A 26,888-nucleotide genomic window follows, 5' to 3' on the forward strand; every position below is an offset into this window, starting at 1 on the left:
AGCTCTTGGATGGCAGCAGCTCCAGCAAGCACTCAAGTCCCAAATGGTGCAGCGCTGTCGCGGTTTTAAAAACAGTTTGATTTTTTTTTTAACAGGGGATCCCAGTGTAACTCCTTCAAGACTGGAGTGACACTCTGCATCTGCATCTGCCTCATGTGAGTTAAAAACCTGGCAGCAGCATTTTGCACAAGCTGGAGCCTCTGTAGAGATTTTTTTTTCTTTTTCAGGAAGGCTATAAAATTGCTTCCGTATGTGTCTTGGCAGCAAAGGTAAAAAAACATAACAAAACAAAAAAACCACCCCAATCACCCAGAATCCACAATAAAGTGCATGAGAATTCCATATGTTACTGTACAGCTCCTGCTCATTCCAACACATTCTAACATATTGTGAAGGAAGCCCACAGTCATCACAGTCTTAAAGCCTGCAACATTCACTTCTGTGGTACCACTTTTTAACTCTCAAGAATGTAATTTGATGGCAAATGATGTTGAGGGGAAGCTGTAAGTGCTGTCAGCTGGCTTCTGTTTGCAAAGCTCTAGGTGGTCTTTTGCAATCCATAGTTACGTAACCTCTGAACACTGTGTTCTGACTGCCCAGAACCCCTGAAGCATTTGTCTGTTGCAGAACACAGACCTTTAAAATAATTTGTCCTTTTGTCATTGGGGTCTTAACAAGTTTGTTGAGGTATGGAAGTCAACTTTAAAAAAGTACAAACAATTGTAATAATTATTTATATTTGCTGTGATTATATAAGAAGTGTAAGAGTCCAACAGAAACATACTGAACTTTGAATGGTTGAATTTTTGTGGCTGTGCATATTTCACCTGTCACATACTTGTGGGTGGTTTGAACTGGGGCACTGTCAGCAGTATGGGAGCTCACATCACAACAGAATCTGCATGGCAAGCATCAAAATCTATGATCTCCACAATATCCTACAAAAAGTCTGTAACCGTGGCCACAGTGGCTGGGGCTTTGGGAGGTTTCCAAGGAATTATTTAATTACTTTTTTCTTTTTTTAGTCATCCAGTTGCAGGATAACTCCTTACTGCTAAATTCCTGTACAGATGACTGAGCAGAACAAGATATAAAAACACATCAGTCCTGAGTACACTAATATATTGCCATGGATCCACAGGATTGGTACTCTCCCCTAACTTTTAAACAATCTCTTGAAAGAGCCAGTTCAGTATGACAGAGGCCCAAGGAGCCCTGCTCTTTAGCTTTAGGGTAGGCCTCCTAGCCTCAGCTGTCTCGTAGGCTGAACCTCTGGACTCCAGCATTACTGGCTTCACATCTTGAGCGTTGCCCATGAAGTCCAATTAAAAGAGAGTCCTAGTTAGAGACTTCCATTCTACAGGGATTAACACAACCAAGCAAGTACAGTATTTGCTATGATACCAAACATGCTTTACAGAATAGAGTAGGATTAATTAGTCAACTGGAAAACAGCACTGGAAGTCCTTAGCTTGGCATAAGGGAATAAAGGTTAAAGCATAGCTCAGTTTAATCAGCCCAGAACAAACCACCAGCCAAGCTGTAGTGGATTACATTTTAGGCTCTGTCTCTCTCTGCCCCAGGAAAGCACAGCCAGCTTCCTTGAGAACCCCACATTTTATCCTCTGCTGATCACATCTCAGGTCTTTGTTCTTAAGCTTGGGACTCTGCTTAGTTTCCCTGCTGGAGGAGCCTTCTTCCACTTGGTGGTTGTTTGGGCTTACTTTGGGCAGGGGTCACTTTCAGCAGGTTCGAGTCAATTTCTTAATGATCCTATTCACTGTTGGCCAGACAGGTGACACCCATACCTCATGTCCTGTACTGTCTCCAAGAGCAGACTTAATGTTTTTCCTTCCACTGGGTAACAGTGCAAAATGAAGAGGGAAACTGAGGCACATACAGGTTTAATAAAAGTATTACAGAAAATTCCCAATTTGTCACATGAGTATGTGGATAGAGATTATATAATATGAATGTTATCCTGTGTTGTGACACTGCAGTTGCAGCATCAGAATCCTGTTCACATTGTTTATCTCAAGTAAGTAGATCACTTGCCTAGAAGCTCATGTTACCAAAATGAGCATGTGCATTGCTTGTGTGAAAATGTCAGTAGCTTGTAGCTCATACTGATTAATATAGAATGTACCGTGGGGTAGAGTGGTGTCAAAATGGGGCGTGAGCTTGGAGAACTCTGAATCCATTCCCAGTTGTCTAATTAAAGGAAAGTATATTGTCACAGTATCTGGAGAACATTATTTATAGTCCATTTCCATCCTTCAAGAGTCTGATTTCCAATATGTCTGTTTATTTCTTAGATTAGGTGGAAGGCTCTTGTTTTCCAAGTGTCTTTAGTGATGACATCCAAACAGAATCTTTGAATGAGCTAGTGGCTTACATTTTAAACGAGGCTGGGTCAAGGAGGCAAGTAAAGTCCAAAGTTTATAGGTGAGAATATGAATTTAAAAATGTTCAGGGACAGCTTTGTATCTGTGCCACCTAATCAGAGATCTGGATTTGATTCCTTGTATTGGCATGGCCTGGGAATACCGTATAGTCCTGTACAACACTATTTCTCATTTTGGCTTTTCTTAGGCTAGAAGAAAGGTCTTAGTGATGGATGTGGATTGGAGAGGGGAATGCAATGCATAAAACTTTGAGTAAGGGTATTTTGTGGGTTACATAATGCATGCAGTATATATGAAACCACTGCCCTTTCCCCTAAACGATTGTTGGAGAAATAATGGTGTAATATGAAAGATAGCATTGTCTTAGCAGCAACCAAGCTTTCCTGGTGGTGCACAGTTTGGATTGATCATAAATCCCTTCTGTTTATCTAAAAGGGATGCCAAAATACTCTTCAGATTGTATGTGTTTAGGGGTCTCTCCAACTGTCTCTGGGCTCTAGAAATGACAACTGCTCCTGTTTGAAGTGCTATGATAGCTGTATCAGTCCCAGGATATTAGAGAGACAAGGTGAGGGAGGTAATATCTTTTATTGGATCAACTTCTGTTGGTGGAAGAGAGACGCTTTAGGCAAACTGTTCCTATAGCAACAACATAATGCTACACAATTTTTAGAAGAGAAGGGTGAAGTTCTGTACAGAGAGAGAAATGACAATGCCCTTAGGAATTTGGCTAGATTACGAACATGAAAAAGCACAGCACTGTTAAAAGATTCTTTTGGGGTGGGTCTGTCTGAATAATCAGGATGGCTCCTGCTTCTTCCTGGTGGTGGTGGGGGATTGAAGACTAAGATGGGCTAGACAGAAAACAGAGGGGAAACTGCACTATACATCTGCTGGGCACACTTACTTATCAAATTTTTTAACAAGACACACATAAACGTTTATCTATGTTATCCTCAAAATAGGAATAAAAATGTATACAGACACATTGGTTTTAAACTTTGACTAGCCTGTGAAGTGAGCAGAGTCGGATATTTAGAAGATTTGGAGATTCAGAGCCATAATACAGCAATTTACACTGCAGTAAATCTGGATCAGCTGACTTCAGTGCTAGAGAGGGTTAAGGAGTTATTACCCAGACACCGCTCTGTCCTGGATGTGACAGGGAGCTGCATGCTGGGGATGTGAATTGGGGAGGGGGCAGGACAAATCCAGCTGCACAAGGCAAGCTAGACATAACAGGCCAGAGCTTGCTCCCCAGAGCTGCCTGGCTGCGACTGGACAGTGTGTCGCCAAGCCTCGCCACTAGTTAGCAATCATTCTGCCCTTGCTTCCGGGGTGCTATTTAGGGGATGCTCCTCCCCCAGTTTCATACCACATTATAATTACAGTTTGTGTGTGTGTGTCAGAGTGTGCATGGAAGATTGAATGAAACAGACTGTGTGTGTTGAGGGAATCTGTAAGGGAGACTGTGCGCATGTGGGGGGGGGGGGGGAATGAGTGGGAGACAGCACAAGCCTAGGTGTGTCAGCATGCTGTCTATTTAAGTGGCCCATTCAGAAGTCTGTTGCTTGTTTAGTGGAGCTGCAAGTCCCACTCCTGAGTCAGACACACCAGCACAGACAGTTTCCCTGTCTCCACACCCAAGCTCAGCAGAGACCCACTCAAGCACGGCCACCTCTAGCATCAGGTGAGCTCCCCCAGTGCCAGTCACAGATCAACTTCCTAAAGAAGGGGATGCTTAAGTGTAAACACTGTGTTGTCTGGTGCTGGGGAGCTGACTGCGCCAGCACTGCAAATCTGTCAGGGGGTCTGAGCAGGGACTGGCACAGGGACTGAGTAGAAGATTATTTTCCTCCAGTCTAGGCCAGTGGTTAAAGCCTCCTTTTTTCCAGATCAGGTGTGTGAGAGGCCTTAAGGTAGCAGTCTGCTTGCCCTGGCTGCTGCTCTTTGCAGGCCACGGTGAGCAGCAGAGGGAAGTGAGAGCAAGTGAATCTGGAGTGTGTCTGCTGTTTGGAGCCTGGCCAGCGGCCACAGCTCTTTCCACTGTGACTTCAAAGCTGAGCGGCTGGAGAGAAGCGGCTGCATGCCAGGTGCCCAGCTCTGAAAGCCTTGCCCCTGCTAGGAGCTGAGAAGGATGGCTACGGGGGTTAGGATTAAGGTACATTTTGGGATGGGTGTAGCTCCCTCTAGCATCACCTCTGTGAATGACTTAGCATGTTCTTCTCCCATGCTGTTTTAACAAATGGGGAACTGTGGGCATCTGTCTTACTGACTACAGTACATGAAGGCATATTTCTTACTGTTCCCTTTAGTAATTTGCCTTCGAGCCCTTCATCAAGGGAATACATTTTTTCTAGACTCTGATCTTTCATGATCTTCATGGGGCTATTTCTAATCTCACCTTGTTTTGCTTGCCAGCACTCTAGATCATACCCCTGTGCTCTCTTAGGCTAGGTCTACATTGCCATGTTACAATGGAAAAAGAAATGCAAGTTGCGGTACGCAAATTGTGTATCTTTTTCTGATTTACTTTCCAAAGAGGCTTTTCCGAAATTTGGTGCAACTACCTGGCGCCAAATTTTGGAAAAAAGTGCTCTTTTAACATATCCCTTGTTCCTCATAGAATGAAGTTTACAGGGATGGCAAAAGAGCATATCCGCTTTTTCAATTTTTTTTCAAAAAAGCAGATGCGTTCCTTGGGCGTGGCATACCTCCGGTATCCCAGAAAAGCAATGCAGTCTAGACGTAGCCTTATTTCTGTTAGTTATTTCTACCCCTCATTCTCATCCACAACACAATCAACCTACCTGTTCCCATTGTACAGGGAAGGCCCTGTACATCAAATGTCATATTATTGTATTTTTACCATTAGTATAGTAAAAGCTTGAAGATTTTGTTTACTGCATTAATACTTTTAGGTATGCTTTACTGCTAAATAAGTTAGTGTTATAAGAATGTTCAAGCATGGGATAAATTGTTGCTTTTCTAAGTGATAATAAGCCTTTGATAAAAATCATAACGAGCCCTTAGTTTTCCTCCAGTCACACGAGTACCCAGGAGGACATATATTAATGTAGAGCTGGATAAAATCCTTTTGGCAAATAGTAAAGTCACTGACAAATACAGTTTTGGGGTAAACAAACTATTTGCAAATTTGGTCGAATCTGGTAATAGCTTTGAAGTAAAACCTGAAAACAGGAAAATTTTGGAATACCATAAAGATTCATTTTGAAAATGTCAGTTCCACTTCTCATTTTATTTTGAAAATGTCACTTTGAATGAACATTTAATTTGCCTCGAATAACTTTTTTAAAATTTTAGTTTAGGCACCTAGAAATTTTATTTTGTTAGAAACTTACTATTCCCTTTCCCCTTCCTCCCCCCCGGAAATCAAAAATCAGTTTACTCAGTTCTACATATGTGGTTCCTCATGACAGTCACCATAAACTATAATCCATTGCTGTCTGACACCTTGATTTTCCTTCATGATATTCCCGCTTTTCCATTTCTTTTCAGTAGTTTCACATATACGTTTCCTCCCCTCAGCCATGCTCTCTCTTTCCCACAACACGTTTTCTTACCTGTACTAATTTTTTGGGAGACAGACCATAGATATATTTTTGTCTTGTAAGCATTTTTATGACTCCCACAGATGTGCTGGGCACCTCACAGAAAAGCACGTCTGTAATTATGATGGGAATTACTTTACCTCAGTGCATCTTAGGGTCAGATTCTGTAAGAGTGACCATTTCCATGTAGCAAACCTCAACACACTGTCCACAGAAATACAGTGAAACCATTAAATGATAATTGAATGAACTTGTTAAAGTTTGTTCAATAAATACACTACCCCTGCATTGAGCTAAGCTATATTTTATAAAGGAAATAATAGAAAAATAAACTGGTGGAAAAGAATAACATTTTGATGCAAAAAGGTAACATTTCACAGGTTTCTTCAGTACCGTATAGTTGTATCTAAAAATTATATGCTAACCTAAATACTGTATCTTCTGTGGACGTCATCGTAGCCTGCAGCACTTATAAGCACCTTCTAGCTGAATTCCTGACACTAATATTAGTCTGTGGAATGGTGTTCAGAGTAACAGCTGTAACATCAGTAAAGAATTTCAGACTCTTTGCCTCTAATGCTTGTGTGGGGAGGGGGAGGGAGAGGAGAGGGAGAAGCTGTTTGGAATATATTTCCTCTGAGACAAAGAGCTTTGATGGACTGACTTAAATTTCATCTGGTGCAGTCTGCTGCTGAAATATGAACTGGATTTCCATTCTGCAAAAGGCCTTTAGCATGTTCTAATCCCATGATCGCTGTAAGCACCGGAGCAAGTGAATATGAAATAGAAATGACAGAACTGAGTATGGTAGTGTGGAAGAGGGAGGAAAGAGAATGGAACAATTATTTTAACTGCCTTTTTGTTTAACCCTGAGCTATTTTTGTATTTTCTAACTGCAATCTCATCTTGGTACAGTGTATAAATCCCCTGAATATGAATCTCTTGGATTTGACCTGACCGTAGAAAGATTAGTTTCCATTGGATACCCTCATGAGCTGCTCAGTTTTGTCTATGATCCTGCATTCCCTACCAGGTAAATGACTAAGAGATACTGATTCAGTCTACGTGTGGCTTTCAATGTTTATTCTGTGAAGTTGATAGATGTGACATTTCAAATTTTCAGAGGGCCTCTTGTAAGCCTGCAGTTGTCCACAGAACTTGGATAAACGTACCTAATTGACTTGCAGTGACTGACATCACTTGTGCAGAAATTTTGCACAAGAACATTAATTTTTTCTCAAAATCTGGGGCTGAGAGACTGAACTTTTACAGAATATGAGACTGCTAGAATGTTTCATACATTATTTTATTTTGTTTTGAAATAAAGAATTCCTGCACGGTATTGGGAACCCAAACTTTGCAGCAATGTCCTAGTGCACAAGAATGATCCTGAAAGTGAAACAGACTGTGAAGAAAAATAAAACTGGACTAGTTAAGTTTAATTGTGAAAATGGAATGAAATGCAGCAAGCGTGCCTGCAGATATTGGTGGAAAGTAAATTTAATTGTTAGAACTCTGACACATTTGAGAGACTCTTAGGAGCAGAGATAAGGAAGTTTGGGGTTTGACTGATGGCTTTTTAATCTATGTGTCCTTAAAACTTTTAAAGTTGTTTCCAAATATGCCTTTGCTGGACTTAATCTTACTGGTTTCTGTAGAACCTTCTATGGACTGTTTAGACTTCTATGGACTGTATAGCTGCTGAGCTCTGGTTTTCAGTCTGGTAGCCTCCTCCCTTCCATTCCTCCCTCCTTGAGTTGCACTACTGCCACACATTGCCATTTCCATAGTAGGAAGGTGGTCCATAATGAAGCTGTCAGGAAGATTCCAATGAGCATGTGCACTGAATTCAATGCCTTCATCATGGGGCGGAGAAGGAAAGGTTGACAAGATAAGGACAGCTGGCAGCAACCTTTCTGCCAATCACTCTTGAAGAAGCTCATTGTTTTCAGCAGGCATGGCATCTCTTTTTCCCAAAAGCTTGTGACTATAGGTTATGTGGTTTTGCCAGAAAAGATGTAGCCCTCAAATTGGTGGTAGGAATGACACGACAATTTTTGCAGCTGTGACATACTGTATGTAGCTCTTCTAAATTCAAGAGAGATGCACAAGACTGGAAAGGTTCCTCCCCACCATCAGTTCTCCATTGAATCTATCAGGGAATCACTAAGACAGGTGTGAGATCCAACTTCTTGACCTTTTGTAGATTCTCCCTCAGTGTTCGATTCTGTTTTGGATGGGACATCCAAGAATAAGCTCAAATGTCATACTTCAAATAGGCCCACGCAGAGCTGATTCTGAGTCCTGCTCTTATTATAGTGTATTTGGTCACTACTCAGTGTGTTTCTCATTTCACATATTAAATTCCTTCCTTGACAGAGGCCTGGTGTTTGATACGCTTTATGGAAACCTGTTGAAAGTTGATGCTTATGGGAACCTCCTAGTTTGTGCACATGGTTTTAACTTCATCAAAGGGTGAGTAATGACAACTTGGACATTCATGGGTCATTGGTTCTGACTTAATAAATGGCTTAATAAACCATAAAGAATTGCAGTCCATTGGTTGATAAGAAATGCTTTTTATTTTTACCGTTTTGAATTATATTTAATTATTTTTGAGTGTTCTGAAGTTAATGATATTTCAACTCTAGAAAAAAAAAAGTCAGTACAGTACAAAGAGGCCTATATTTTTCTATAGTCCTGGAAATAGAATAGGACGTAGTAAGGGAAAAAAAGTAAGGGGAGAGGGATAGCTCAGTGGTTTGAGCATTGGCCTACTAAATCCAGGCTTGTGAATTCAGCTTTTGAGGGGGCCATTTAGGGAGCTGGGGCAAATCTGTTAGGGATGGTACTTGGTCCTACCATGATGGCAGGGGACTGGACTCAATGACCTCTCAAGATCCCTTCCAGTTCTATGAGATAGGTATATCTCCATAATATATTATATTATAAAAGTTTATAGGACAGTGTATGGGGCTTTTAACCTGTGCTGGCATAATTCAATTTCAGCATCCTGTCATCAAGTAAAATAGTTCAGTTGTGTCAACCCTCTCTGGAACAGACAGATGTCTTTATCATATGAACAGCTGTATATGATTCAGCTCATCAGTCTGTGCTTGAAAGAGGTGAAGGATTGAACTAACTTCTGAGCTGAATTAACTCTTCACCTCTTCTTGTAGCTTATGGTTTAAGCCAGTGGTAAAGCAGTATGAAGGTTTGTGTGTGATGTCCTGCAGTCCCCATTGGCTGTTAGCATTCCTTTTACCTCTCTGAGCAGAAAGAAGAGAAGTGTATCAGCAACTCTTTGCATCTATCACCCTGAGAAAAACATTCCACTGTTAGCATCGAGGAAGTTAAAGAAGGACTTCCCATGATGCAAAAAGGGAAGGCTGCAGGCCATAATGGTAGTCCATTAGTATTCCTCCACCATCTTGGTCCCAAAACACTCCAGTGGCTAGCAGTGTTGTACTCTACTACCTTAAGGACAGTACGGATCCCTGAAATATGGCAGGAGGCAATGGTAATTATTGACATTCCAAAGTCTGGTAAGCCCCATGGTGAAGCAGGAAGCTATAGACCAGTGTCTCTACTACACAGAACCTATAAACTTCTATCCTCAAAAAAATATTTCCTTTTACTGAGCCAGTTATCCCTGTCAAACACATGGGCTTCCTGCCAGAACATAATTGCTGTGACCAAGTTCGGCACTCACACTGAGGCTGGCTATCAAAAAAAACTCCTAAAGACTGTTGTAGTACTGGGTGACCTGTCATCTGCATGTGGTACTGTATGAATTGAAGGCTTGATGCTGAAACTTGCTAAAATCATACCTTGCTCCCAAACACTTCACCTGCTGTTCACCATGCTGAGTAATAAGACGCCTGTGGAAAAACTTGGGTAACAAGATCACCACACTCCGTATCATAAACATCAGGTTACCACAAGGCACTGTACTTGCACCAACCTTTTTTAATAGTTACAGAAGTGACATGATGCCAACTAAATCACAAATATTTGGCTATGCAGATGACCTTGCCATGACAATCCAAACATCAGACCTCCATGTCATTGAGAGAGCATTAACTAAGACCTCCAAAATATGGAACAATATTTCCAAAATGGAGGCTCAAACCAAGTCCTGGAAAACAGTAAGCACATTTAATCTTGATACGAAGAGTGCCAAAAACACACAGAACGTAGCTTTCTGTGCTAAATGTGTGCAAACAATTACACTACAACGTGTCTCAGATTGAAACTTGACCGTACCATCTCCTTCCAGGAACATTTTGAAACAGTAGCTTCAAAGATAAAACTGAGGGGCAACATAATCCAGAAACTAGCAGGTACAACCTGGGTTTCATCAGCATAAGTGCTGAGAACATCTGAAACAGCACTTGTGTACTCAGTAGCTGAATATTGTGCATTGCTATGGAGCAGATGCAGCTACACAAAACTTGTGGATACTCAGCTGAATACAGTGATGTGGTGCATCGCAGGAACCCATAAGTCGACTCCAACACCATGGCTACTTCTCATGTCTAATATTGCTCCCCTGCCGATACATCAAATTGCTGCAACATTCCATGAAGCTGAGCAAATCCAGGAAAACATGTCTTCCTATTTACCAAGGCCTTGACAATGCACTCTCCCCTCCCCGCAACATCTTATGTCCTGCAAACCTTTCTGGGAATATTCATTTAGCCTCATGTAATCAGGCTCTGATCAGAAGGAAGGTTGGAAAGCAGATTGGCCTAAACAAGACTTAAAAAATAAGTACCTTGCATCAGATCCCACCCAGAAGGTACCTGGGTTTGATCTTCCATGTGCATTTTGGTCAACTCTGTCCCAAATTTGAATCAGACATGCACAAATGGAAAATCAAAGATTTCCCAGTGTGCATATGTGTTTCCCCATAACAGACCATCAAGTATAATGCCCAAATTATAAATATGAAAGAGGCATTACTGCAATAAATTCTGCTACTCCGGATGTAGCCATTTGGCTTGATCAACTCCAGTTGGGTAGGAGAAGTGTAAATGTGCCCTGCATTTGGCCCTGCTGTGTATATAATGGTAAGCTTTGAAAGCAAAGTGCATAATTCTGTCAGTGATCATTTTAAATGACCTTTTAGGAGAACAAGAATAATTACTTTTTTAACACTGCCCCCCTGCTGTTTAATTGCAAAGAGCCTCATTATAGCCTTCAGCAAAACAACCTGGCACATTGCTGATGAAAGCTGCATGTGGGTGTTTAAAAAAACACATGGAAACTAGGGGAAAGTTTAATCAGTTAATTTTAATCAAACAACGAAAATGCAAAGGATTTAAATATACCCCTGACTATTAAGGTAAGGCTGTGGTCACTTAGCCAATCTGCTTCCCTGTCTCAGATTTATTGACTTTACTGACCAACCAGGGATGTTTTTGCTCTGCTCGAGCCAACACAACCATGGAGTGTGAAGTGCATTCTGTTCTTTTGCATCACCAACACACTGTTAATTCCCCGCTCATCATGGTAAAATGAGGTGTTGATTAAAGCTTGAGGGAATCTTGAATTAATTGATCCTTTTATGATAATATTCAAAGAACTACTGAGTGTGTTATTGTTTTTAATTTTTCCCTTTACCATCTTATTTCCTTTCAGGCCAGAAACTCGGGAGCAGTACCCAAATAAATTTATTCAGAGAGATGACACAGAAAGGTTTTACATTCTGAACACGCTGTTCAATCTACCAGGTAAGTCCCTAGTTGGATGCTGTAGGGCTTGATCTTTTCACTGAAATTAATGGGAGTTTTGTCATTAATTTCCTGACAGCAGATTGGGCCCTAAAATACTGGTGTGTGTTGAGTTACAGGTATACCTCTCTTCCTCCAGACTCCTCCTCTAAAGTTATTTTGATTTATGATGTAGCTCTTGTCTTAATATTCTGTTTTGTTTCTTTGCAGAGACCTACCTGCTGGCATGCCTAATAGATTTCTTTACGAACTGTGACAGATATTCTAAGTATGTATATTACCTGATTTTATAAATCTTACGGATACAATGTAGTCTTGAATATATGTTTTAAATAATGGGTGCACAATATAGCACTGAGCTGCTCTACTGAGATCCCACCTCCCAGTAAGGTCAGTGCAAGCCTTTCCATTGACATCTCTGGGAATAAGGTCAGTCCTCTTTAACTTTTTAATATAAAGGTGAATTCCAAGTTGATGAGGTGCCTCTGTTAACATTGTTGGAGTCTGAAGGCCTAGAGCAAATGGACGCAGTAAAGACCCTGGCAATGCAGTTTGGCCCTCATACTGTGTACCTTTCTCAAAGCACTGGTTGCCACAACTTTACTGTAGAGAGACAACCTCTAGATATGAACTGAATGAACAGTTGGTTTCCATTTCTACTCTTTTCTTGGCCCCTCAGCTAAGACTCCAACAAATAATGCCAAGTGAGTTGGAGGTTTCATGGTCTTAAAGTTTATGATCTGATACCCCAAACTCACTGCAAACACAGTGGCCACCAAACAGCTCAGAGATGTCTGTTTTCAGTGCCTAACAGTTAGAACTCTATTTGAACCAGTAACCTGGAAGTAAAATTCCCCGGCTCAATTAAGAGCCACTTAGATTCTCATATAGTAGTTTTAACATTTTCATGGTTTAGAACCTTGTCCACTCACCGTGAAATATGCTAATGACATGGGTTTGTTTAAAAGACCAGGTTCACTTAATGAGAAAGTTGTTTAAAATGTTAAGTTTGGTTTTAATAACTTTAAAGGACACATTTTGCAAATCTTTATCGTATTTTTAATTACTATGCATAGCAAACTTTTTGAAGCAGGAAATGCATATTTTCTTTTTCCTCCATCATGTATGTGCTTCAGCATCTGTTATTGCAGGATTGCTCATAAGCACTATGCTTCCAGCACTTACTGGTTTAGAAAAGGAATATTGAGACACGTGGGATTTTGGAGGGATAAAACACATCAATGTTTACATGGGCCTACCAAGAGATGTATGTTAAAAATGGTAGGATGCAGTTGTTTGGGAAGTAAAGATTAAATGCATATGCAGTTTTGCTCAGGGACACAGGAATTGCCATTCTGGATCAGATCAGTGGTTCTAAAACCTCCCCTAATGACACCTCAGTTTGGGACAGTTCCTCAGATTTGTCACCTAAAAAGAATGGCTTAGGTTTGGGTATCTCCCTCACATCCTCAGCTGTGAAGACCAATGCAAAGTATTAATTTAGTTTCTCCGAAATGACCTTATTGTCTTTGAGTGCTCCTTTAACCTCTCAGTTGTCCAATGGCTGCTCCACTGGTTGTTTAGCAGGCTTCCTGCTTCTGATGTACTTAAAAATTGCTATTATTTTTTGAGTTTTTGGCTAGCTGGTCTTCAAATTCTTTTTTGTTCTTTCTAATTATCTTTTTACACTTCATTTGCTAGAGTTTATGCTTCTTTCTCTTTCCTCACTAGGACTTAACATCTTTTAAACAATGGCTTTTTATTTCTCACTGCTTATTTTATTTGGTTGTTAAGCCACAGTGGCAGTTTTTTGGTTCTCTTACTATGTTTTTAATTTGGGGTACACATTTAGGTTGAACCTCTCGTATGGTGTCTTTGAAAAGTTTCCAATCATCTTGAAGGGATTTCACTTTTGGCACTATACCTTTAAATTTCTGCTTAATTAACTGCTTCATTTTTGTGTAGTTCTACTTTCTGAAATACTTTATTATGTTCGTCTTTTTGTATATCTCTGTTATGTCCTGTGTTATTCATCATCTGTTTAAACTACAGTCCCAGTCTATCAGTCACCCCTAAAATGGAAATCTTTGAATGTCCTTTACCATTATCTACCTACCATTCCATTAGTGTTAGGAGGGAGACTAGAATCACAGTCACAAGAGCATGAAACACCACACTACTGGAACATGGACCAGAGACAGGAATCCGCTTCCTGAAGCTCTGAATGAATAGCACGTTTGGGTAACAAACACCTCTCATGCTGCTGTATACATGATGTCTGTTCAGAGAGGCTCCATTAATTGGGAGCTATTTACAGGAGCATTCTCTCAGTTCCATCACCCATGAAGTAATAAAAAAGGAAATAATGAGTACAAATCGGGACTACAAGCTTTGTCAGATATATTGAACTATGCTGTCTCCCTGGGTTGCTCATTAGTCACAGAGTTCCTGTGTCGCTTGTATACTTCTTACTGGCTGCTGTTCTTTATCTGACATATATGATCTTTCTTTTTGTTCCTCATAGCTGTGAAACAGGATTTAAAGATGGAGACCTCTTTATGTCCTTCAGAAGTATGTTCCAGGATGTCAGAGATGCTGTTGACTGGGTTCATTACCAGGTGATTGGAACTCCTTGGCATTTTTTTGTTAGGCATTAATTGAACTACATCTGTCTTCGGCTCTCAGAATGGAATCAGTTAGCATGTGACTGTATCCCTGTAAAATAAACTTGTTTTGCAATTTAGTAACCATGGTGCAGGACTACCCCCTTGGGGACAGTGCTTACTTCTGTCCTTACACGGGAGGATCCCTCCATTCTTTTCTCTCAGCCATGCCTAATTTTCCTTATCTGTAATTAACAAGCAATTTAAAGATGAACCATATTTGCATTTTATAACAATTTTGCAATGCTGATTGTATTGTACATCTACTCTAGAGTATTAATTGCTTTATACTGTTAGCAAGCTGTGTTTGTGATGGATGGAGAATTTCTTAAGTTTTTATCCTCTGCTTCGTGCAGGGGTCGACCTGATTTTATATACGCACACATATTTACCTATGCTAATTGGATTTCCTAATCAGTGTTTGTAAATAGCCAGCTGAAGGCCTGATTCTGATCCCCTTATTTATATGAAGAGTCCCATATTGAGTAGGATGGAGCACTTTTATATCATTGGATCACATTTTATGCTTCAGGTTATCCTCTGATTTCTAAAAATTCAGAAGGGAATTTTTCTTCCCATACAGAATTTTGCACAATTGACCAGGTGCTGTGTGGTGCACTTTGTTTTTTACTGAAGCACTATGGTCATTTCTGGAGACAGGAGATCAATGGTCTGATCTGATATGGTGATTTATATCAGTGTCTGTTTCTATCACAATCCTTCTTGAAAGGGTTGAAATAGTGTTAATGTGGATATTCACTTCTAAAATTAGCACTGGAGTCAGGGACTAAATGGCTCATAGGATTTGTGATAGCTCATGCTCTCTCTCTAGTCTAGAGTCACCTGTTCAGATTCATTCCTGGTTTGTATTTTTACACGGCTTTGACAGCGTGGAAGTTGTAGATAATCTGATGTAAGTTAGATCATTATGCCCAGCATCTCATGGAGTTCTCTTATTTCTATTTCAGGGAACTCTCAAGGAAAAGACACTTGAGAATCTGGAGAAGTACGTTGTGAAAGACGTAAGTATGGGGTTATTTTGCTGAGCTGTGTAACGTATTGTACGAGGAACACAGGCAGGAAATGTGTAGAAAGGAGTAAACTTGATTTGTTTTACTGAATTTAAAGTGGAAAGTTCAGACCCTTCCTGTATCCCACACAAATAATCCACGTAGCCTGGTTTTCATCCGCACATCTGTTAAACGGATTACAGTAAAGGAGAACTTAACACCCAGTGGAGGTGATGAGTTGGTTAGGCTCATGAAGGCTCTATTGGTGGGGAAGGGGACAGTTTCTTTTACTGCCTGTTCTGTTAGCACCATAAATCACTCAGTGATGCGTCTCTGATGACCTCAGCTTCAGAAGAGGCTGACATATTTTCCCAGACAGAAGTATTAATTTAACCAGACAGTTAAAGAGGCATGAGGGGGGGATGAGAAATTCCAAGAAACCATCCAAGGCTCAGTCTCTCAAACTTCCTTCCAAAGTGAGTGCAATGTCTGACCTAGGAGAGCTGAAACTGCCCTCCTCCCTGCTTTTGGATTGTCTTTGAGGGACGTGCATGAGCGGCAAGTAAGTATTCTGCAGACAGTCTCCAGGAGTAGGCCCCATATGTAGTAAAAACTTGTCTGAATGTAATTTTGTTCAAAGTAATTAACCAGTCTAGTTACCTGTCTGCAAACTGCTTTGGAAACTTCTCCTTTGGGGTAGTCGGCCATCCTTTTAATTTACATATTGCTGAATTAGGATTTATAGCTTGTTAGTATAAAAAGAGCTCCAGCCTCAAACTCACTCTAGCTTTGATGTTTGAATTATGACACGTCCCTCCCTATAGACTTGAGTGTTCAAAATTTCTCTCTAAGGGGTCATTTTGGTAATTTACCGGCAGTCCCTAGGCCAGATCCAGTTTGTGTGAAGTGGATGAGTATGCTACAGTATGTGAAGTGCCACTAACCTATTAGTAAAAGTCTTCATGGGGAGATCAGGGTCTGCTAGCATCTGCGAACACAGTTAACAATTCCCATTTACATCTCTTCCACTCTTTTCATTTCTATATGCAAGGAAGTTTTCCTGATGCTGTTGCCAGTTTAAAATTTGTTATCTTGTAAGCATGATTGTATTTGAGCCTGTGGAACTCCTTGCCAGAGGATGTGGTGAAGGCTAGAACTTTAACAGGGTTCAAAAAAAGAGCTGGATAGATTCATGGAGGTTAGGCCCATCAATGGCTATTAGCCAGAATGGGTAGGAATGGTGTCCCTAGCCTCTGTTTCTCTGGAAGTGGGTGACAGGGAAGGGATCACGTGAGGATTACCTGTTGTGATTCCTCCCTCTGGGGCATCTGGCATTGGCTTCTGTCAGCAGACAGGATACTGGGCTAGATGGTCCTTTGGACCCATTATGGCTGTTCTTATGAGCCTGTTTTTTCCAGTGGCAAAGTGACTGTAATCCTTGCGTGTCATTTTAGGGGAAAATGCCATTACTGCTGAACCGCATGAATGAGGTTGGAAAGGTGTTTCTTGCCACAAACAGTGACTATAAATACACAGATGTAAGTACGCCTGAAATACTTGGATTTGCATAGAACATAACAAAGAAAAACTGGCTATTCATTTTCTTACATTTTCTGGTTTCAATATTATGACACTGAGTGTGTTCTGTATACTTCCTGGTGGGAGGTAGTGTAATCTAGTGATTAAAGCAGAATCTGGATCTAAAAACTCTTGGGTTCTATTCCAGACTCTGATACTAATTAATTATGTGCATTATTATGCATAGAAATAATTAATTATGTGCATTATTATGCATAGAAAGCTTAGAAATTGTTTGAAGTAGAATGCAGATTTTGAAGGCAAATCCATTCTTTTATTGTAAAAATTACAGTTTTAACTTCAACTGATTTTTTTATTAATTTTGTTTCCAAAATGTAATAAGTCTAATGTCAAAACTGACAGTAAATTAAAAAAAAAAATTGTCTTGCCTGAAAAGGTAGAAACTGAGAAGCAGACTGTTATAAAGTAAACGAGTAAGTATTGTAAAGTCCTATAAATATTTCTAATTTTTTCTTTCAGAAAATTATGACTTATTTGTTTGATTTTCCTCATGGACCAAAGGTATGTGATTTTAGGACTGCTCTTTTACTAGCAATTAAAGTACATAATTATCTCTGAGTACCATAACAGGATTGTAATTAGCAAGTATGGGAATTAGCAAGTATAGTTAAAACACACTGGCTGTTTAGTTTCCTTATGTACAAACGATAACTAGAACCTTTAGAGAGAGATTATCAATTGTTTAAAAACAAGAATCTTTAATAGTAGCATAATCTAATAATGTTGCACATTGTATTCAAGAGCAGTATGAAACTGACAAAGTTTAGATGTCAGTAAGAAATCTTATTGGCAAGGAAAAGGGCTTTGTAAATGGAAAGGAGAATCTAGGACCTAATACTGATCTCAACTCACCTCCGGACATGTTAGTCCTGATTTATGCTGGTCTAAATGAGGGCAGAGGTAGGCATGGAAATGTTTAAATATATTTGTTCGACAAACATTTGTCTGCTTAGTACAGTCAACTTAATTGATTACTTCACCGGTCACACAATGCATAGCTCACTCAGCTCCTGTTCCATTGAGTTATTTCGTTATTTACATGTGCCTGTCAATATTGCACCAGCACGCGTCACAAATGAAAACAAGAGGATTTTAAACATTTGTTAAATTAAATGGTAAAGGAAACAGACAGCTCCATCTCTGAACTGCTGCTACCTCCTCAGTGATGATTATAGTCAGAAAAATCTTTTGATCCAAAAATATGTGCCTTTGTACCATGCCCTGATGGTCGATGACCTCAAGCTGGGGTTATTTCCATTTCTGGTATTCTTCACTCACTGAAAATACCTCGCATCCTTGAGAATACCAGTTAGGGATGGTCAGTAACCCTGGCCTACATCTCACTCTCTCAGCTGATTTCAGCACCTTCTGAGAAAGTAATGCTGAATAGCTGAATGCTGATTGGTGCTTGTATCTCTGACGCATGGTTTGGTACAGAGTGCTTCCATGAGGATAGGAGTCCAGGCTGTTTCCTACCATTTTGAGAATGTTCACAAAGCCATGTGCTGACTTCACAAGGATCCAGTGTTGTTTGCAGGATAGTTGCAGTTGTGTTGGTCCCAAGATATGAGACTCAAAGTAGGTGAGGTAATGTCTTTAATTGGACCACCTTTGGTTGGTGGAAGAGACAAGCTTTCAAGCTTTACAGAGATCTCTCTCAGAATAACCTATGAGCATGGATCTTTGCAGGATGTCACCTTTACACACAAACTGACAGCTGTTATTTACAGTATCTTTTACTGCAACAGCTGAGCGATTATCTTACATGTGCAGTGCAGTCGCTCCATCTCAGTCTATGATGTCAGCCTCCCAAGCCAGGCTTGAATTAGCCCATACTGGCTGGAAACCTCCAAGGAAAACAAAATGCTTTAGGAAGTGGTGCTGATATTTCAGAACTCTCCCTTCTTAGCCATTACCATAGAATAGTGCTAAGAACATTATCCTGTTGGGACCCATCTGACAAAAACAAACAAACAAAACTCTGTTTACTTTTAAGGAACCAGTCCATTGCATGTACAGGATTATCAGTAACAGCCCTAGCCAGAGTCCACTGTGACTTATTACATTCTGGTTTCCTACATTTCCCTGCAATGGAATTTCTTTTGGATTCAGTGTGTTTCGCTTCCTCTAAAACTAGTGTTTCTTGGTGATGTTAAATAGCAATCATGTTGGGACTCAGAGGTGGCTGCATTTCTGCAGTGTGTGAAGCGATTCCTCTCTCTCTAGTTTATGAAAGTGTTCTGGGATCCTTCAGGATGAAAGGTGAAATAAATACAACAGCTCGTATCATCAAATGTATAAGTGATTAGAGAAGAAGAGGCTGAAGGCAACTGACACTTTTTATGGTTCTTGTTTCTTCCTTTCCTAGCCTGGAAGCTCTCATCAGCCCTGGCAGTGCTACTTTGACCTAATTTTAGTGGATGCACGAAAACCCATCTTTTTTGGAGAAGGCACAGTATTGCGCCAAGTGGACACTGTAAGTACAGCATGCAGAGCACACTTCTATGTGCTAAGACTTGTATGGCATGAGGAGAACATCCCACATGGTTTCTTTAGGCACCTTGGAAAAGGAAATGTACTTTTCTGTAATGGACTCTGCATTGAAATTCATAGGAGATATTGGACTGGAGTTTGCTTTTAGTTACACCCAGTCAATCCCATTGCTGTCAGAGGTGTGTGTCTCTCATGGGCAGAACTGACTCCTTATGAGCTAAATTATAATACAGCAAGCTGCATTAGGAAGAGTGAAACACAAAACCCATTCATGTGAGTGAATGTTGCCGCCAGTCTCCCAGGTAGAGATGGGTTCAAGAGAAGAAAGAAAAACCAGACAGAAAAGATGCCCCACACCAACTGCCCATCACTAAAGCGATTTCTTTCCCCTTCTCTACAGGCTACTGGCAAGTTGAAGATTGGTACCTACACAGGGCCCCTGCAGCATGGCATTGTCTATTCGGGCGGTAAAAGCGAGAACAATTCCATGTGTATTGTAGAATGAACATAAACAGTTTTAGCTTCTCAGCCTACTGGCATAATCTGGGGTTGTTAGGTTAGTCTCTGGTGGTATTTCTGCTAGGCAAGCCCGTTAGTGCAACCTGGCGGGCCTGCTGCTCATTCGGCATTGTGCAAGGATTTTAAAGGGCATGAGAGGGCTGTGGCTGCTTGGGACTTGGCCAGGAGCTCTCAGCTGTTTTTATACTTCAGTGCCATGTTCAGGTGTTTGTGCACCCAGAATCCTCTGGCCCAGTTCACATGTTGCTTCCAAGGAAGGGCAATGGGAATGAGCGCGATGGCTTACACAGCTCTTCTGACACGTGAAAATGGTTTGGATCATTCACTTGGGGAGAAGGTGAGAGCCGGCACAGAAAACCCGATACTGCCCACAGGCTGGAAACCACAGCACCAAGTACCTGTGCAGACATTCCTGCAGGGCAAACAGCTGCAAGTGCTTGGCCACTGTTGTAATGTGCCAGTATGGAGCAGACAGGCTCTTTGGGGACACCCCTGAGGAGATTGCTTTCTGGCCCAGTAGGGATAATACATTTGGCAAAGGTGGTTTCTGGGAAGAGGACGACCAACTTGCTGTCTGTATCCCACCACCCCCTGTGTCTTGGCTGTCAGTGTATGTTTTTTCTGTGTGTAGCTGCAATTGCTGGACACTTGTTTTTGCACTGTGTGACAGGTATGCACCTGAGTTGTAGCATCTGAAATGTGAGAAATCTTTCCCTTCAGTTTACAGTTGTGAGCCTGTCCTGTTTTCATTCCCTCTCAGGTTCCTCAGATACAATTTGTGACCTGCTGGGGGCCAAGGGCAAAGACATTTTGTACATTGGAGACCACATCTTTGGAGACATCCTAAAGTCCAAGAAACGTCAGGGCTGGAGGACCTTCCTAGTGATTCCTGAACTAGCCCAGGAGCTGCATGTGTGGACTGACAAAAGCTGTAAGAAACTAGACAGACACCAGGTTTTGCTGTCTCCTCACCGGTGCAACGCCATCGGCCTCACTGCAGCTTCTCTAGTGTAAACGATGGGAGATTTCAGCAATATTTTTCAAGACTTAATTAGGAACCGTATTTGTCATATGTTGTCTAGGAGAGCTCTCTGAGACTATGCATCTGCTTGTTTCTTTTTTTTGCTAAGATCTTCCCCGTGTGTTACGGGTTGATGCAGCCCAATTACCTAAGAGGAAAAGGACAGGGAATACTTGCTCAGCCTTTCAGACCACAGACCCAGCTGTTGCTAACAACGGCACTTCTTAGCGAGGACGCATCTAGGGGCCTTTTGCATTCGGGTGCAGTGAAGGGGATGAAATTTCCGACTGAATTCTTCCCATGATGTTTATTAAACTGAGCCTGGACAGAAGCTGTGATCTGATGGCCTTAAGTGTTCCAAGCCATGTAATTATTTCCAAATAAGCCACCCCTTTTTTATTGACTGGATCAGTATGACCCTCCATCAAAAGCCACTTCTCAAAAGCCCTGTTAGAAAGTGGCTCTACTCATACAAATTGCCCCATTGATGACAAAGGGATTAGTTATATAAAACCTGCAGATGTGGGCCCTAAAGCACCAGGGATCAGTCCCAGAAAACAAGTCCTGAGCCTTGCCAGGCCTGCCCAGTGTGCATTCACCTCTTTATCTGAACCATCTCGATTAGACACCTGTTTTTCAGCACGTCAACCCTAGCAGCTACACACTCTGCTTTATTTTCCATTTCTGGCCACGCGGCCTCTTATGACAAGCGTCTGGCAGGTTTTCAGTTGTAGCAGTCTAACCCTCTTCTCTTTTCTGGAATTATTCAGCCCTTTTTGAAGAGCTGCAGAGTCTGGACATTTTCTTGGCAGAGCTGTACAAGTGAGTATTCCAACATTCGTATTATAATAATTCTCCTCTGCCACATAGCAGCTCACAAGTCCCATGTAAATTAAGTGATATTCTTTTTTAACACATAGGGAAATTGAGGCACGGCATAATTGTGACTTTCTCCAAGTCACATAATGAGTCTTGCGCAGCCAGGAGTTGATCTCTGGGACCTTGACTCCTAATAATCCTGCATTCTACCCACAAAGCCAACGTATCTTCCTCTACAGACCATTCTTCCTGACTAAAAAATACCCAGCCTCTAAACTCCCTCGTTTCCTGAATGTTTTCAAACAATTTTGTTATTTTTTTCTGTACCCAGGCATTTGGACAGTAGCAGCAATGAACGCCCTGACATCAGTTCCATCCAGAGACGTATTAAGGTATTGATTATAAAAACACCTTTTCGTCCTGAAGGATCCCAAAGTGCTCTAGTCTAATACATAACTGTGTACTGGGACCAATTCCCTTAGCACTAAAATGCACCCACCTTTGGGGTGGAATGCAGCACAATACAATACCGCAGCATCACACAATCACTTAGGCAGGGAAGTAAAGTGCATCACATTCAACTGAAATTAAAAAGCAGCAGCAGGTTATTACTCCAGCTGGAATTTGGCCAGAACGCTGGGGATAGCACTTGCACTGTTAGGAAGAATCCCTTGGTCAAGAACCTGGTTTTATACCTGATTTAAAGGTGCAGAAGCACAGTGCCCTTGGCTACCATTCTGGGGCATTGATCCTGTACTGATTCAAGGGCCACCTACTGGTTTTCTGTCACTACCTCCTGCAGCATTCTTGGTGTTTCCTGGAAATTCCCCATCTACTGATCTAAACAGGGTTTGCCTGATGACATCACAGCCTGGTGATATGGCGGCAGCTATGATGAAATGTCATTGGCTCCAGAACAGCTTTCCCCTCTGTTAGATCTGAATAGGGATATTGTGTGTGTGTGGGTGGGGGGGGGGGGTGTCTCTCACTATTAGAACACAAACACAAGGGCCCCTTTATTCTGAGACCCCTGCAGAATCTGAGCTGTCTAGGAGCTCAGAATGTCCCAGTTATGTGACAGTCTTTTTCCAGTCTCCCTGGGTATGTTTACCCTACCACCCTAGTTGGTTAATGTAGGCAACCGGAGTTGCAAATGAAGCCCGGGATTTGAATTTCATTTGCATATTGCTGGGCGCCGCCATTTTTAAATGTCCGCTAGTTCGGACTCCGTGCCTGCGGCGACACGCGGCACGAACTAGGTAGTTCGGATTAGGCTTCCTATTCCGAACTACCATTACTCCTCATGGAACTTCAAATCCAGGGCTTCATTTGCAACTCCGGTTGCCTACATTAACCACCCTAGTGCGAACTAGGGTGGTAGTGTAGACATACCCCGTTTCTTAGTTTGTCTTGCTGTCTGGCCAGAGTGTTTGATCTGTCTTTTACTTGTAGAAAGTGACTCACGACATGGACATGTGCTATGGGATGATGGGAAGCCTGTTCCGTAGTGGCTCAAGACAGACCCTCTTTGCCAGCCAGGTGATGCGTTATGCAGATCTCTATGCAGCATCTTTCATCAACCTCCTGTACTATCCGTTCAGCTACCTCTTCAGAGCTGCCCACGTACTGGTGAGTGGTAACCCATTGAGAAACTAGCAGCAGTCCCGACAGGCAAATGCCATGGTTAGTGAGAGCTGTTGGCAGAACCAAATAAACAGTATTAAGGACTTGGGGCATCACCACTGTAGTGCAGAAGAGATAGGAAACCTGCGTTCTCATATTACAGGAAGGAGGTGCGTAAGCTTCTTCTGGAGGTGTCTGAGCTCTAGGGCAGGATGACAGACACCTGCTTGTTAGGGTGACTTTGGCCACCCAAGAAGCTGTCTACTATACCAGCCAGAGACCATCATGAGGGCTGCTCAGAGAGGATAGGAGAAATTATAAAGGTTCCTAGAATGAAGGGCATGGTATCACATCTAGAATAGCATAGAGTTGGGGATGCAGGAAGATTGACAGGTGGGGAGCACTGGATCTAGTCACCAATTTTGTTATTCTCCATTCTGGATTTCCAATTGAAGAGTCTCATAAGCTGTAATGAGGCTAATTACTGGCACTCAGGATTGATGTTAAGTCACTAGTCTTCACTAGGGATGTAAAGGAGTAGTCTGCTAGTTGACTACCCAATAAATTCCCTCCCATTGCTGCCTGGAGGGGGGAAGCAGGAGTCAGTGCTGAAGGGAGCCAGCTTAACAGTCGATTCCCTCCAGCACCATCTCAGAGGTGCAGCCCGTCCCAGCCCGCCTGCACTGCTGTGTCTTATCAAAAGCGGTGAGGCAGGAGCTGCTGCTGGCTGGATAGGCAGCCTGGCTCAGTCCAGCTCGTGCTGGTCCAGGACCAAACCCTGCTGCGTCTCTGCAATTTAAAATGTAGTAGGAGCCAAGCAGCCTGCTTCCCTGGCTCCTGCTGTTTTTAATTGCAGAGCCACAGCGGGGTTTGGACCTGCACCCAGCGTGAGCCAGGACTGAGTCGGGCTGCCTATCGTCTAATCAAGTAGTCAATAAAAATTCTATTGATTACTCGATTAAATACCCACCTCTTAACATCCCTAGTCTTCACCAGTAAGAAGCTATGTGCTTCAAAGAGTAGTGAAAACTACAGCACTAGGTTCACTTCCAACCCAAAGCCCCCATGCCTTCTGCTATTAGTTCTGTGATGGCAGAAGCGCACACAGCATGGTGGGGCTGCCTGTTTAGTTACAATCCCAACGCTGTGTATCAGTACAGCATATTTAACAAACTTCAGATGCTTGTTTTTCATTAGTATCTGCATATATTGGAGAAGTTTTTAAAGCATTTGCAGGCTGATCCCAGCTTTCCTCCTGGGACAGCAAAACAGGCCACCTCTCTCTCTTGTCTTTGTGTAGATGCCACATGAATCCACAGTGGAGCACATTCATGTGGACATCAATGAAAAGGAATCACCTCTGGCCACCCGCAACCGCACCTCAGTGGACTTCAAAGATTCCGACTACAAACGGCATCAACTGACCCGGTCCATCAGTGAGATAAAACCTCCTAATCTCTTCCCTCAGACTCCTCAAGAAATCACACATTGCCACGATGAGGATGATGATGAAGAGGAAGAGGAGGAGGAAGAGGAATAGGAAAGAAAAAATGAAGCCTCTTTGAAGATAAAACGTGTTTGTGGCAGTGATGAGCTGGAGCGGATTCTCTTGTTCAGTTCCAGGGGAGTGGGTGCGATTCTTTCAAAGACACATTTTGAAAGTTTCTAAAACCTTTTTAAAATTAACACTAACCAGGAGGAGCCCCTTTGTTTTATTTTTGCAAATCGGCTCTTTGCAGACAGTTCAGCATGCCCCTGGATTCTGTACTACAGGAGATTCTAACAATGCAGTCAGATTGGACTGCACACACGTGTTTCTAAAATGCTGGTCCTGTTACATATTCGGGATGCTGCATGTTTTTCCCTTTTTTGTCCCACTGATGTAATTCTTCTGGTTTTCATTGAACGGCGTCCTACCAACAATTTGGTATTGGTACAGTCTCTGCAGGGAAGGAAGGATGCAATAGGCCTTGTCACAGCCAAAATGGTTTGAAAAGAATCCTGCTGTGAATTGTGCCAGTGTTCTTAACACACAGCTTTTTGGCTACAGATTCTCCCTGTACTAAATACTGTGATGTATCCAGGGAAGCATTATAGCTTCCAGCATTGAATTTACCCTCTGCTAAGCACAAGTTTCCCCTTATAAGCAGTTCAGTGTTCTAAATTACTCTGGCAATATCTGATTTCTGGGATTCTGGTGCTTACCAACATTCAGTAGTTTTCGGTTTGTAGGAAAGTCTGTTGTCCTCCCCTTGGTGGATAAAGGCTTTAATGGTTCATTGTTGGCACGTAATGCATGATTTCTGTTACATTTTGAAAACAAGTGAGACTTGTCCGTGCTCTCATCTATCCCCTTCCTCAAACCCTCATATATTTTGAACAAGTATTGTTAGCATAGGAGCTTAAAATCATATCTTTATGTTAGTTATTTTTTCCCCTAATTTCTGTTACTTTTTCCTCTGCTCAGCTTTAAGAAAGGAACGGACAGCATCAAAGTATCCCAAAGATACAAAAGCCAAACAGCATCTGGAGTGGAAGTTTGTGCTCAGGCCATCCAGCCTAGTCTGAACTTGGCCCATGCTAGGATCATGTAATGCAGGGCTGGTGCAATTGTGTGACCCATTCAATTCCACAATGCACCTTGCAGCTGCCCCATGGCACAGTTCTAGCCAAGAGATTTGGCTTAGTCGCCAAGTGCCTGTGCTAGGACCTGCAGGTGCTGCAGACTGTACCTTCATTTCAGAAATGAACATGGTGCAGTCTATTCCATTGTTCTGCAAACTGCTCTCCATGTCCTGTCTCTGCCCTTTGGGCTTCCATCTTGTATGGTCCTGTTCCCTGTAAGGTGTGGTACTCAGGGCAGCGTGGCTTACTCCAGACTGCCATTCGTTAGTGAAGGGAGTACAGTGAGGGCCTGTTTTTAGATCTTTTGGTTCAATCTCAAATTGCATTTGATCTGATGCCGGTGTAATATACAGTGAAAAACAATCAGCAGGAGGTGCTGGTGCAGCAGGTCTACAAGTCAATAAACCATCATGATTCTGAGACTATTGCCTATCACTTTGTGCACTACTGGAAGGTCTCCTGAAGGGTAGGGATTCCGTGAGGCATAGTGATGAGCTAGGAAACTATCAGAGAGTTTGGGTTTTCAGGAAATGTTGTCCAGCACTTTTGTTGCTAAGTTTTAAGGCAGGCAGTGTCCAGCCTCCTGAAAATGACTCAGAAGAAGCGTGCACGGAAGGAAGAAGGTAACTTGATTGACCAAAGGGCCCCAAAGAAGTGGGAAATGAATTAGAGCGTAAGCCAGTGGCAAGTCCTTGCATACAAAGGGGAGGGATTCTGGGCTCATCCACCATTACACGTTTGCATACTAGGGATGTGACAGGTTAACGGGCAAGGCTTTGCTAGCTCCGGTTAACTGTGGGGGCT

The 26,888-nt window shown here is 42.0% G+C and overlaps 1 protein-coding gene across 3 annotated transcripts in view; it reads left to right on the forward strand.

The window, feature by feature from the left end:
- NT5C2 (5'-nucleotidase, cytosolic II) overlaps positions 1 to 26,504 on the forward strand; it is a 93,204-nt gene extending 66,700 nt beyond the window's left edge. For all 3 annotated transcript variants that reach the window (XM_075935560.2, XM_075935562.2, XM_075935561.2), the window contains 15 exons: positions 6,893 to 7,010; positions 8,357 to 8,452; positions 11,621 to 11,712; positions 11,923 to 11,980; positions 14,237 to 14,330; positions 15,344 to 15,397; positions 16,840 to 16,923; positions 17,444 to 17,485; positions 19,353 to 19,460; positions 19,878 to 19,944; positions 20,757 to 20,927; positions 21,788 to 21,839; positions 22,168 to 22,228; positions 23,289 to 23,465; positions 24,760 to 26,504. In XM_075935560.2, the coding sequence (XP_075791675.1) occupies positions 6,893 to 7,010; positions 8,357 to 8,452; positions 11,621 to 11,712; positions 11,923 to 11,980; positions 14,237 to 14,330; positions 15,344 to 15,397; positions 16,840 to 16,923; positions 17,444 to 17,485; positions 19,353 to 19,460; positions 19,878 to 19,944; positions 20,757 to 20,927; positions 21,788 to 21,839; positions 22,168 to 22,228; positions 23,289 to 23,465; positions 24,760 to 24,999 (1,514 nt within the window). In that variant the 3' untranslated portion in view covers positions 25,000 to 26,504. The remainder of the gene's footprint in view (positions 1 to 6,892; positions 7,011 to 8,356; positions 8,453 to 11,620; positions 11,713 to 11,922; positions 11,981 to 14,236; positions 14,331 to 15,343; positions 15,398 to 16,839; positions 16,924 to 17,443; positions 17,486 to 19,352; positions 19,461 to 19,877; positions 19,945 to 20,756; positions 20,928 to 21,787; positions 21,840 to 22,167; positions 22,229 to 23,288; positions 23,466 to 24,759) is intronic.
- Positions 26,505 to 26,888: the final 384 nt, after the last annotated feature.

This window comes from Pelodiscus sinensis, chromosome 8 (genome assembly GCF_052426305.1).
Source record: "Pelodiscus sinensis isolate ZL-2025 chromosome 8, ASM5242630v1, whole genome shotgun sequence".
NCBI lineage: Eukaryota > Metazoa > Chordata > Testudines > Trionychidae > Pelodiscus > Pelodiscus sinensis.